The sequence below is a fragment of the Haliotis rufescens genome, unplaced genomic scaffold (genome assembly GCF_023055435.1).
Source record: "Haliotis rufescens isolate VD_foot unplaced genomic scaffold, xgHalRufe1.0.p SCAF_3, whole genome shotgun sequence".
NCBI lineage: Eukaryota > Metazoa > Mollusca > Gastropoda > Lepetellida > Haliotidae > Haliotis > Haliotis rufescens.
Genome location: NW_025964001.1, coordinates 39,377,897 through 39,392,378, shown reverse-complemented (window position 1 = coordinate 39,392,378; position 14,482 = coordinate 39,377,897). Strand labels below are relative to the sequence as shown.

The 14,482-nt window shown below is 41.6% G+C and overlaps 1 protein-coding gene across 1 annotated transcript; it reads right to left on the bottom strand.

Moving 5' to 3' along the window:
• Positions 1–2,106: 2,106 nt before the first annotated feature.
• LOC124118291 (NADP-dependent oxidoreductase domain-containing protein 1-like) lies at positions 2,107–14,464 on the bottom strand. The gene is made up of 5 exons (XM_046480405.2): positions 14,227–14,464; positions 12,526–12,722; positions 11,178–11,519; positions 3,800–4,001; positions 2,107–3,111 (listed from the first exon to the last, which is right to left on the bottom strand). The coding sequence occupies exons 1-5, from the start codon at positions 14,448–14,450 to the stop codon at positions 2,955–2,957; spliced, it is 1,122 nt and encodes a 373-aa protein (XP_046336361.2). The 5' UTR covers positions 14,451–14,464; the 3' UTR covers positions 2,107–2,954.
• Positions 14,465–14,482: the final 18 nt, after the last annotated feature.

The window sequence follows — 14,482 nt, the reverse complement described above, 5'->3', positions numbered from 1 at the left end:
CGAACCTGTAGAACACGATACTAGTTGTCCATTTGTGTTTACCTTTTACACATGGTATGTGCACAGCATTTCTATATTCTATAACCATCACGATTGCAAGGATGTTTTTAAATGTTTCTGTTTCTAACCCAATTTTCCAAATGTTTCTGGTAAACTGGTACTGTTTAATTGAATATATGTGAAGTTGTACATATGACTTATTAAATCCAATTTCAGAGTTATTTTATTGGAAACAGGAGTGTTTGATATTGTCTGGATGAAAATCCGATTTTCTATACAATGTATCATACTGGACTTGACCAAGGAGATCACTGGTGTTGTAACTGACACCTAATAACACTGAGTGGAATCTCTAGAGTAACATGTTAACACATGCTACAAATGTATGTGCACAGCATTTGCATAACTATGATAATTATGAGGATGTTTTTCAATGTTTCGGTTAAAGATATATTCTCCAAATGTTTCTGGTAAACTTGTAGTGAAGATGTATGTACATTATTCTTTTGTATAATATAATCATCATTTTGTTTGTCCGTCCGTCCATCTGTCCGTATTTTGTTTCTGGAGCATAACTTGAAAACTGTGACATCTGGGATGACGTGTATTATACTTGGAAAGAGGAGTGTTTTATATTGTCTGGAATGAAAATCTGTGATTTTGTACACATTGTACATCTCTGACCTTATACTTGTTCACTGCATGGTTCAGTGGTAGAATTTTGCAACAAGTTTTTGACTGTTACAAATGTTATGTGTACTATTCATTGTTACTATTTAAAGCAGGACTTTGAGGAATTTTTAATGAATTGTTGAAACATGTACAATATCATGAATTTGAATCATATATATATATATATATATATATATATATATATATCCAAGGATACCTCAGATCCTCTGTTGTTATTGAAAGCTAATATTTTTTAAAGGCAGTATCTGGCCTGAAAATAAAAATATTTCAACGTTGCATGTATATGAAGTGCTTATCCTGATGTCGGATGATTTCCTTGGTTTCTGTCAATGAGTATTCGAGTTGTGTTCATCTTCCAGAGGCAAGGCAGTTAACTGATTATAAAAGTTAAGTTTCCACCCTTGCCAAACTAGGTTAGAATTAAGGAGTTGTATTTTGGCCGGACTAATGAGTCTATTCATAGTCCAATCAAAATCTCTTAATGAAATAGACATCCTGTTTGGAAACTGCCGTGCACATTTTGGTCGATTGCTGGATTTGAAAAGCATTTGTACCGAGAACTTAGCATCCATAGATACTTTCTAAGTCTTTTCATGTTTGTAATCAAGGTGATCACGTCATTTGGTGCCCTTTGTGAAGTAAGACCCATGTTATTATTTTTTACATCTTGTTTATCGGTTAGATTGTCTTTCACAAGGTGATGCCATTTTTTTTTGTGAGGTGGAATCTGATAGACAAAAGGAGGGACATAGATGGGACGTAACTCATGATAGCCACTGATGGCGCTACGATTGAGCCCAGAAATTCCCACCAAGTTCAGCAAGGCTTGAAACTTGGCTTTTGCAATTAGTTAACTCCCATGCCTCAGGAAGATGAGTTGTGTTTTAATATTCTTTGAACAGTATATAAATGATATAGTGTGACAGCTGCATGTGGAAGGAAAGGCAAGTGTGATGCAGGATGTAGATGTTAACATTGATGGAACTCATGAACATAGGTAGATACAGTGCTGAAGACTGAGGAGTAAAACTGGGACTCAAAGTCAGGATCAGTGAATATCTGCACTGCCAGTGAGTGAGTGAGTGAGGTAGGGTTTACGCCACTTTTAGAAATATTCCGTAACATCCTGGAAGGCGACAGAAACAGGCTTAATACATTGTACACATGTGGGGAATCAACCTGGGCCTTTGGCAAGATGAGTGAATGCTTTAACTATAAGGCTACCTCACCACCCTATACTGCCAATGAATGCAACTCTGCACATCTGGATGCAGCACCCTTGAATCCAGGAAGACTCCCAGACAAACCAAGGATCATTATTAGAGTGAATTGGGCTTTGAATCCACGTGAGACGGATCTTATTACTTTCTACAGTCTCCTGTGCTCGCTCCAAATAAAGAACAAGACTACGCATCTCCTTTGAATTTCAACAAAGATTTTATTCATTGAGGACAACATGGAAACAAAATACTGAATATGTATATACTCACTCATCAGACGTAGTCCATCTATTAAATTACAATTTCATTTTCTCTGACACTTTGCATGTGTGTGACACAATAATGATCAAGAGATTCATATATCACAGATCTTGAAACACAGCCATCAAGTAAAATCAGACTTTGCTGACCTTCTACATAACACATTTTGACTCAACACATTTTTTGCAAGCCCTGGGCAGAATAGGTCATGCAGCTCCACACCCGTTGCCCATGAACAGCATAGATCTACACAGTGTAGTCTTAATTGAATTTTGTTTTTGTTTGGTTGTTGTTTAACACCACACTCAGCAATATTCCAGCTATGTGGCAGCGGTCTGTAAATAATCGAGTCTATACAAGACAATCAAGTGATTGATATCATGAGCATCGACCCAAGCTGTTGGGATCGAGTGGATTGATGCTCATGATATCAATCACTTGATTGAAAGTGAAACAATGTCTCTATGTACTTAGGGTGTTCATTACTGTTAGATTGATAAACACAAGAGAATTTGATTGTTTTCAATGAAACTTGCTGCAACTGCTAATTTTCCAAACAGTATCTTAACTCATACCTGATCAGAGAATCACCACTTAGGATTAAACGTGGCAGTGATGAAAACAAACAAATATAAACTGTTGATGCAAACATTTCTCAGTGTCAGCAAAAAGTATCACAGATAAACTTCTCTTTTCAACCAAATCTGGTTCAACTGTTCGACACATCAACACTATTGATGAATCACTGTGTGATTCCGTTTCACAGCAACCACCAACAGCTCACACTTGCCCGTAAGCTTTAAGATGTACGTACTGCTCAAACACCTCCCAGTAGCGGCTGGCAAAGGCATGCTTCAGCTCCTCACTTTCAACAATCTTCTTCAAGGCTACAGTTGTAGTCTCTGAGATCTTGACGAGGTCAAACCTTGGGAAGACCCTGGAAGAAGGAACAACAGGTCAGACATAGTACGACCCTGTCATAAGTTCTCAACGCTAAGTTCATCAACATCAAGAAACAGCCACTCATTGGCAGTGTAACTGAAATCAAGTTAAGTTTGGGTCATCTTGTTTGCTATTCAGGAGTCATTTGATGGAAATGGAACATCACTGAAAAAGGTTCTAGACGATGAATTTGTTTCATGACTAAGGTTGGACAAGAAACGGTGCCTGTTTTCAATAGTAATTATACCCGTGAAGATCCGGGGTAGAATAGGTTGTTAGCATCCCATGCTTGCTGTAAAAGGCGACTAACGGGATCCGGTGGTCAGGCTTGCTGACTTGGTTGATGCATGTCATCGTATCCCAATTGCATGGATCTTTGCTCATGATATCAATCACTGGATTGTCTGGTCCAGACTCGATTACTTACAGACCGACGTCATATAGCTGGAATATTGCTGAGTGCGGCGTTAAACCAAAAAAACCAAAAATAGTAATTAAAAAAATAATTCAAACAAATCCAAGGTATATTTCTTTCCTCTTCCCTGGTGTGTTCCGAATGCATGGAAACCTCAAGACAATCATGATAATGTCAGTATTGACAACATTTCCATATAGCGCCGAAAACTTCCAGTGATAGATAAATGCTGAACAAAAATAGGTCTCAGTCAACCCTTTACACTTACTTGTCAGTGTCTTCCTCTGACTTTTTGGCAAAGTGTTCCACCCTGAGTCTGTCATCAATAGGCTCCTTGTCCGTCTCCCCAAACATCGCTAGGTGCAGAGAATCCAGGGAATCCTGTCTCCCCATCCCAAGGCTGGAGCACATGTTGAGGAAGGCGTACACCATCACGCCTCCAACACGGACAGGAGTTGATACAATACTATCTAAAACACAATGCCAGACACCTCACTACCACGTCAAACAAGTATCATTATTGTTGAAAAATCTTTTCACAAGTCATGAATTATTCAAAATGCCAAACTTGGGCATCATGCTGAACATCACTTTCAACACATTTCTCACAGGGCCTTAATATTGTATCATGGAATATATTTAGGTAAAAATGGCAACCTGTGGATTTTACTAACAATTACAATTACTGACTATTACTTCAACATTATTGCAGTTACCTACATTTCTATTTTTGTTTCAGTCATATTTGCAAATATAAGATAGCTATGCGATTAATCACAAGAACAATCAGGAACGAAGTATGGTTTATTTCACAATAAAACATGGTTCTATCATGACCTCATTTCTGAAGATTTGAATATGCGCTCGCAACTTGATTACATCATATATTGATTATTGAACAAGGGTATTTTTGAGAGGGAGGTGTCCTGTTAGTTGTTCCCCATAGATGTAGCTGGGCTATGCAGATAAATGTAGAGGCCGAACAATCGCATCCAAAAGTGGAAGAGAAATGACAATAGATATTAGGAGAAAAGGTACAGATAATTGACGTGAGGACTAAGAATATGAAGGGCACACCAAACTTAACCCATCTTTTTGTAAAAAGGACTTTTCCGACATTCACGAGGTCAGATTCTATTTAGGGAATCATAATGAGTAAAATCCGGGTAAACTCTTTTAAAGCTTGTACATTTGATCAATGTCCTTAAAGAGGCTGTACATAATGTTGATATCTAATACAAAAAATAAACAACTTGTGGTCGTTGTTTATCGTACAATAAACGGGGTACGACAAATACGCCGGCCAACGAGACAAATGCGAGTGAAACTTGATCTGGGCCAGTAATTTTATATTTATACTGGACGAGCTGGCTATTGAAATAATATGGTGTACCAATCGCTTTAAGTCAGGTTAAAACTCACTTGATCTCCTATTCAGTCAACAAAAGCAGTACATCAACTTGTCTCTGCCAACTACCAGTGTTAGTTACCTTCCTTACCGAGACCGTAACACGATGTATAAAATATCTGTCAACTGGCTATTTATGTCCGTGTGGCAGGCACATGCCATGATAACAACTCTACATAGGAAAGTGAGAGATTTCTACGCTTCACATACCAGTATTCTGTAATGGCCGTCACGGACGGAACTGCTTCGTGGATTTTTTTTAAAGCCACTGCGGCAAATTGAAAAGTCCTGTGAACCAACACAAAGTGCAAGAAAGAGGGGAAGGACATTCCAACAGTCGTGGAAGCTCAAATTTCCATGGTTAGAAGTGCATGAAACAAACAAAGTCAATAAAGTCATGAATAAAATGACTTTAACTATATTGACAAGTGTTTGCACTCTTAAATTTCTGAATTTCTGTTGGACTTGTAACTTAATATCTGGGCCAGTGGTTTTTATTTCTTACTGGACCAGTGGGCTAGTGTGTAGATAAGACATTTGTCAAACCCCGAATAAAACACTGCAATGAGATTCTACCACTCGGAGCTTCAACCTCAAGCTTTATTCTCCCTGCAGTGGTTAATTGTACGATAAATAACTCTAACTTTATTTCTTAAGTAAACCAGACACAATTTCTTTTCTACAATTGCCTACAATGCCAACTGAAGATCTCATCAAGCAATAGGCTCTTTTGATAAGTATCCAATCATGTTTGTAACAACAACATACATCTTAGTCCTTACTGTACATCTGGCTTCATCCACTGTGTGCTATTTGTCATCAATCACCTGTTGCAGTAAGTGTTTATTTCCTACTTATCACAACTTATCATGTATATATACCTTTCATCACTCGGTGTACTCATTCAAGCTTGAGGACAAAGTAAAAATCTACATCGAAATGCTGCTTCGAGTTGGTATCCATTAAGTTGTATACATGGCAAGGAGTATTATTATGGATGACAACTTTATAATACATACACAACGTTTAAGGGCTACTTCTTAGCCATACATCAGGCATTGCCTGCTGAAACATGTATAACAAGTACAAAAGTGAGCGTGTCTCACTAATACCCCCACTAGTTACAAATTAAATAGCTAGGATAGGGTTAGGGTTTGAAAAATTCATTAAAAAATGGAAAATTGATAAAAACAATTTTTTTCTTTTGACTGCACCCCTCCATATGACACAGATTATATGTACTAAGTTTGAGATGAATCCATTGAATAGTTTAAGAGAAACGGCGCAGACAAAGTTTTTGGATGGACGTTAGGGTTTGAAAAATTCATTAAAAAAATGGAAAATTAATAAAAATGGGTTTTTCAGATTAAAAACGATGTTTTATTGGTCTGTTTTCAGTCGTACAATTGGGTATCTCATACCTCTAGTCGCTCGTTAAAAGGAAGCCAGAGGCTGGAATGAAAACAATAAACTTGTTTCCGTCCGGTTGCGCACGCACCTCCCGATGACATGCCACAAATCTCGAAGAATAAGCCATCAAGCAGGACTGGACTGGATTACTTCCCAGTGGGGATGGCTGGGTGGGAACGTACGACTGAAAACAGACCAATAAAACATCGTTTTTAATCTGAAAAACCCATGTTTTAGTCTGTTTTCAGTCGTACAATTGGGTAGAATTCGACGGAACACTGGAAGGAGGGTCTGGAAAGTAATCCGGAAGTGACCTCTTGCACGTCGAATGTACCAAGTTCCTCACCCCCGTAGTGACAATAGAACATTCGACCAGATGCACGGACGAGACAAATTGTTTATCACGAACACACAGCATGGGTAATGCTCATCGACACACAACTAATTATCGATGCGACAGGACAACTGCACGCGTCAGTTGAACGGCGATCGAAGTGGTCGACGTATAGTTTAGTTACAGAGCAACTCGCAGTATACAAGGTAACTAAACAGCATCTTTAATGCTCTTCGACCCACAAGCAAGTATCGATGCGACAAGGCAACTGCACACGACAGTTGAATTGCAATCGAAGTGTGGACGGTTTATAATTTAGTTTCAGAACGACTCGTCGTATCCAAGGTAACTAAAACTGCATGTTTAATGCTCTTCGACCCACAAGTAAGTATCGATGCGACAGGACAACTGCACACGTCAGTTGAGGTGCGATCGAAACGTGGTCGGCTTATAATGTAGTTACAGAACGACTCGTCGTAGGCAAGGTAACTAAAACAGCATGTTTAATGCTCTTCGACACACTACTAATTATCGATGCGACAGGACAACTGCACGCGTCAGATGAACTGCGATCGAAGCGGTCGACGTATAGTTTAGTTACAGAGCAACTCGCAGTATACAAGGTAACTAAACAGCATCTTTAATGCTCTTCGACCCACAAGTAAGTATCGATGCGACAAGGCAACTGCACACGACAGTTGAATTGCAATCGAAGTGTGGACGGCTTATAATGTAGTTACAGAACGACTCGTCGTAGGCAAGGTAACTAAAACAGCATGTTTAATGCTCTTCGACCCACAAGTAAGTATCGATGCGACAGGACAACTGCACACGTCAGTTGAATTGCGATCGAAGTGTGGTCGGCTTATAATGTAGTTACAGAACGACTTGTCGTATCCAAGGTAACTAAAACAGCATGTTTAATGCTCTTCGACACACTACTAATTATCGATGCGACAGGACAACTGCACGTGTCAGTTGAACTGCGATCGAAGCGGACGACGTATAGTTTAGTTACAGAGCAACTCGCAGTATACAAGGTAACTAGAACAGCATGTATAATGCTCTTCGACCCACAAGTAAGTATCGATGCGACAGGACGACTGCACACGTCAGTTGAATTGCGATCGAAGTGTGGTCGGCTTATAATGTAGTTACAGAACGACTCGTCGTATCCAAGGTAACGAAAACTAGCATGGTTAATGCTCTTCGACACACAACTAATTATCGATGCGACAAGACAACTGCACACGTCAGTTGAATTGCGATCGAAGTGTGGTCGGCGCATAATTTAGTTACAGAGCAACTCGCAGTATACAAGGTAACTAAAAAATACGAGCCGTACTTTAAAGTATGGGAAGACGATGCATACACCGAATAACCATAATAAAACAGCCGAAGTACTGCATACAACAAAAAACCAGAAGAATGCGTACATTCACCAACAGTTTTTATTGTAACCAGCGAGGAGATCTACTTGAGGCAACCAGAGTCAATCTGTCAGCAGATGAAAAACTGTCGGGTGGATCATCCACTCCGTGGGAGACGGCCTCGATGGTCTCGACAGGGCGTCGACTATCACATTCTAGGCCCCCGGGATGATACGGGCGCGTACGCCCATGTCTAAGGATCCTCACTTCTGCCCCCGCTGGCTCTGTCCCCCTTCTGATACGTGGAAAAGGAGACCTGGCGACCTTTTCTGTCCGCATCTCTCTCGTGGGACGGCTGTCCAGGCGTGTCCCTACGAAAGGCCTGTTGCACATGCTCGTTTCTATAACGGCGTCGTGGGGCGTTCGAAACCGGTGGCCGCCTGGACATGTTGTGTGAAGCCGAAATGATGATGTCACGCTCGGCTTCCTTGGAGTACTTGTCCACAACGTCGTTGGTACGACCGTCAAACAACTGTTGCGATGACCACGGGGCCCGTAAGAGTGTCCTGCCATGACGATCAGGTAGGCCAGTGTGCAGGCGATGTAACCATGACGACGTGCCGTAGTAATCTGGCCCGATACATATCGAGATTGGGCGAGGACGTCCGAGATCCACCGTTGCATACAGGTGAGGATTGATGGCACCGTCCTGCCGTCCTCGTCGAGGGGGTCTTTCTCCTCAAAGTACACTGAGAGGGCCTCGATCGCCGTCGACAGCATAGCAAGCGGTTGTAGCTGGTGACGAACAGCAGTGTCCATGGATTCCAAATGCCTGTCTTCTACGAGAATCTTGGAGGGCGCTGCTCTCTTGAAGAGTAGCCCCCAATCCAAGTCCCTACTCATGGGTGACGAAAACGGCATGCCATAAATCGGGTAACTAGATCGACCAGGCGGCTGGTTGAAACTCTGTCCCGGTAGAGCAGAGGCAAAGTTCTGGTCCATATCGTGAGCCATGGCTCTGAAGACATCGGGAGGTGAAAACTGAAGAGACTGTGGCGTAGCACCGACCTTAAAGCCAGGACGCGTCGGTTTGTCGACATCATTTGATAACTCAGGCAGAAAGTTAGATAGCCAAGCAAACAACTCAATGTCTGTGGGAGGCCTAGGAGGGCTGTCGTCACAATCCATCGTCGACGTCGATTGTGGAGGCGTAGATGAAGGAACTGGTGTACTGGTCGATGGTCTATGGACCTCCGACGTAGTCGAATCCTTCTTGGTCGACGCCGTCGAGGCGAGTACCGCCGCCGTGATCTGGGCTATCAAAGTCGGGTCGATAGGAAAGTGAGACGAGGGTGTCGATCGGTCATCAGCTCTACGACGCTGATCTCCAAAAAACTCCCTTCGAGAGCGTCGCACGTCCCCGTGGGGGCGAGGGCTACGATCTCTAACTGTAGAAGTACTACGATCCCCATCGTAGTTATCGTCCGAAACGAACTCACGACGTCCACGAAGGCAACGAACGTCCTCGTGTCGTTTACTGTCTCTCGGCGAGGCCCTCGACCTGTCGTCCTGTGAACGGGAACGACTTCTAGAGAGGGATCTGTGTTCACTGTCGACCCGCACGACGTTCCTATCGTCGTTGGTAGGACCAGAGACGGACCGACTGGGGACCGTAGTCCCCCCGTGGTCCTCGTCACCACCTGGTCCCGTCGTAACAGGGGTGGCTGAGTGACGCTCTCGATCAAGCGATTGACGAAGATCAGTCGTGCGGGAAGTATCATCAGCAGGCGAATGGTCACGTGTCTTGTCGAAAACATAAGTTGACTGAGGCGGGTCTTTATCAACTGATTTCTTGGGTGTGGCCGACGCGCCACCCCCAGGGCCAGATGTAGAGGGTGCAGAGTCCAAGGATCCACCCGATGACCTTCTCTGCTTGTAGCGCTGGTCAGTAGCCCGCTTTGCCAACGCACGAAGATACAAGTTAAAGTTGATAGAAGACAAGTGCTCACATTCTTTACAACGTTTATCCCACGAACACGTTGAAAACCCGTCCTTAATTATGCAGGAAGGACAATACTTGTGAGGATCTACTTTAGACAGTTTTCGTTGACACGAGGCACAAATGCCCGACATGTTGCCACGTGTATAATCAAGTGAACAGTGAAACACGTGTTGAACACAACAATGGATTACCAAGGATTACATTCCAGGAGTCTACAGGGAAGACATATTATCATTACTTTATTAGAACAACAACTGTAGACACACGATAAGTACTAGTAGAATATCGCGAAAGTCCTTCTCGAGCGACCAGCTCAGAGGCGCGCTGAGAGATTTGTGGCATGTCATCGGGAGGTGCGTGCGCAACCGGACGGAAACAAGTTTATTGTTTACATTCCAGCCTCTGGCTTCCTTTTAACGAGCGACTAGAGGTATGAGATACCCAATTGTACGACTGAAAACAGACTAAAACACAATTTTTTTCTTATGACTGCACCCCTCCATATCACACAGATTATATGTACTAAGTTTGAGAGGAATCCCCTGAACAGTTGAAGAGAAACCGCGCGGACAAAGTTTTCGGACGGACGGACGGACAGAACCTTGGTATAACTATATACCCCCGACATTTTGTCGGGGGTATAATAAAGAAGTTGTTATCCACAATCATACTCCTGGATAATAATACCCCTTTGTCTGTTTTTACATCCAACTTCTAAATGCCTCTGCAGAATCTCATATAAATGTTGTATGTTTTCATATTCATCCAACAACTTCTCGAATGCCAATCAAACAGTCAGACTGTGATCAGACTACAGCAAAACATTAATATGAGTTTGTTAATATTTAAAGTCACATTGGCAATACTTCAGCTATATCGTGATTCAGTGAGTATGGTTTTACGCTGCTTTTAGCAATATTCCGGCAGGGGACACCAGAAATGGGCTTCAAACATTGTACATCATGTCGGGAATCGAACCCAGGTCTTTGGCGTGACAAGCGAACGCTTTAACCACTAGGCCCCTCGACCGCCCCTCATCTATATGGTGACTTGAACAAGTTACTTATATTTGACGGCTTTATATCATGGAAAGGGGACTTCAAGATATGTTTAGTGATTTACCTGATTTGTTGAAAGCAAAAGGACTTGTAGTCTCTACAGTTTCTTTTCTCCCAAGTGCAGTGTTAATGTTTACAGAGTAGTCCCAGGGTTTCTCCCAGTTTTCAGGTTTAATGTCGCACTCTGGTTTAACAATATTGTCAACACCAAACAGCTGTTTGAGTTTGCGTGGTGCGACGCTGCTGGCAGTGCAGTAGATGATGCTGGTGGACGTCAGGTACTCCTTCACCTCCTCTGCAACACCTGCGAGCTGCGAAGGCAGCACGCACACAAACACAAGGCGCACCGATGACACCAGCTTCACATTATTATTGTAACACTCCGTACCACGACTTGTCAGGTATTCTGAAAAGAAATTACGACATTAACATGATTAACTAGTAAAATGAAAAGCCAAGGTCAAACTTTAGACATTAAAATGATCCTAAAAAAAAATACCAATTATTCATGTAATTTCATAATGTTCTGAATTGAAGTCTAAACATCTAAAAATTAACTGAACTCCAGTTCTTAAGGAAATGAACCACACTGAAGATTTATTAGTGAGAGTGTGAGTGAGTATGGTTTTAGGTAATATCACAGCGGGGGACACCAGAAATGGGCTTCACACATGTCGGGAATCGAACCCGGGTCTTCGGCGTGGTGAGCGAACGTCTATCCACTTGGCTACCCGACCGCCCGAAGATTTATTAGTAATATTCACATAATCATCATAATTAAAATGACTCTTCTTCATTAGTTGATGCATGTAAGTCAATTGATTTTAATAGATGAGTAACAGTAGAAAAATTCCCTAATTACATACACACACCGATAGAGGTGAAGTGACACTGGCCACATAAATATTACTGTTAACAAAAAAGTAGACTAAGTGTAAAATCATTCACAAGGTTGTATAAGTCAAATTGTATACACCTGGTATTTAAGCAGGGTTAAATCTCTCAACGCTACTTTTGAACCCATTTGACAGAATGTGTCGCAAGCTGTGCCGCTGTGAGACCCGTGACGATCCAGGATAGAATAGGTCTTAAGCAACCCATGCTTGCCGTAAAAGGCGACTGTGCTTGTCGTAAGAGGCGACTAATGGGATCGGGTGGTCAGACTCGCTGACTTAGTTGATGCATGTCATTGTATCCCAATTATGTGGATTGATGCTCATGATGTCAATCACTGGATTGTCTGGTCCAGACTCGATTATTTACAGACAGCCGTCATATAACTGGAATGTTGCTGAGTGCGGCGTTAAACAACAAATAAACTAAATGCTACTATCGAACCCGTTTGACAAGCGAATAGCATAAGGACACCACCCAATAAGAAAAAAACCCATCTACTTAGGGCTAAACTGTACCTAAGGTTTCAGGTCTCCTGGTTGATATGTGTAGATCTGATGGGTTCATTCTGCCGTATGTCAGGAGACAGTGGGCAATCTGACTCCCTACATGACCACATCCTATGATTCCAACTAGAAGAGCATCCTTGCTGTTGAAATCTTGAAGAATTCTTGTCGTTCTTTTATGGGGGCTTTTCAAATGAGTCTTCATTTGTCTGAAAAGTAAAACTGAACCTCAATATTTATCATTATCCAAATGACTGCAATGATTGTACTTCACTAATAATTAGTTTGAGAAAAACATGTATTAAGATTAATTTTAAATAGAATTGTATTGACAGTTAAGGGTAATGCCTTCAGCACCATGTTTACATGCATATTGCTCCTGTCTATCTTGTGGAGTTCATGAACCCATCCTTTCAAGCTGAGCATCTACATCTGCTCACAGTGCATGAGATGAAAAAAATTGCATATGCAGAAGCAACACTCTGGAATGTCACCCTGCTGTCATCATGCAGTCTCTTGCTCCAGGATGTTTCAAAGCATGAAAACCATCTCTGTACCACTTATACATAACTGTTTCTTCTTTTTGACTATTCTTGCAACTTTAATGTTATGCTATGGGCATGCAACTGTTGGTGGATATAGTGCCTGACAAATGTCCATTATTATTTACCGTACTTAGCACTGTTGCACTCCCCTTGACATAAGATATAGTTAAACCCAACTCAATGAGGTTATAAACACCTTAAGCATTCTGATGTGAAAATCACATTATCCAGCAAACTGTCTGAGAGAATTGTGCACTTTACTGGGCACCCTAAGGATCGTGAAGGTGTGTTTGATCAAACCCTTTAAAGAGGCACACAAGATCTGTGAAACGATGGGCAGTCGGCAGCCTGAGCCAATTAGCACTATAGTTAGCTGCACCCATTAAAAAGCATTGTCACCACTGTCTGATTTTGGGGTTATGGCCTATTGAAAGTCAACATATTGTGGACATCAGGAGCATCAATATATATCGCCCAGCACTCTATTTTCGAAAAAACGACACCTATTTTTCGAACAGCCATATATTACATTTATTTGTCGCTATAATGAGAGGTGTGACGTCATCAAAACTGCCGCCCAGAGAGTGCACACGTTCGACCGGTCATCATTGTTTGTGTGCAGTACTCTTCACCTTTCAGAACATTCCGTTGTCATTCAGAATATCGGTGCCCGTGTCATGATAAAGGAAGGGTAAAATGGTGTGAACACTAAAAATTGACAAATACTGATATTTTGTGAATAGGTTTCAAACTTTCCATTACTTTTTTATTTTTAATACTGACATGCAATGAAGCAGAATTTGAGTTTTGATTTACTCATGCCTCGAAATATCAGCAATGCCATTTAAACTGTTAAATTAGGGTATGTCATGAAATATCTATATCAGAAAATGGATTCACACACAATCTAAGAAGCGTCAATGATGAGAGTTATTCTCCCGTATTGCACACGAAGAACGTATGGAGAAACAGTCACTCGCTGGTGACCATGCTTGCAGTTGATGAGCTGTGACATTTCCAAGAAGGAAACTACGAATATCATACTCTGGCTTTGTGACAGTAGTAACGTTATCGGACAAAACGTTTCCATACATTGTAATGATTTCCAGTGTATCCCCTACCAATATTAGGATTATATATTTAACATCACAGCATTTGATTAACCTACCTTCCTTCGTTCAAAATATCAACAAAGTATGTGGCTTGTGCACATAACGAAACGGCAATGGCATGCGACCTTGCTCTCAAAACAAGGAGTTTTCGTTCCTCTTCACTTAGGGCACTTTCAAATTGCAGCGTATGTAAATTACGCGTGATATCGGTATTCGTATCATCGTTTTTCGCATTCAGGCGTGTTAACAACGCCATATTGTATCTATGTACGCCACGCATGCGCAGTATAAATATCAGCAAGTGCGTGATGC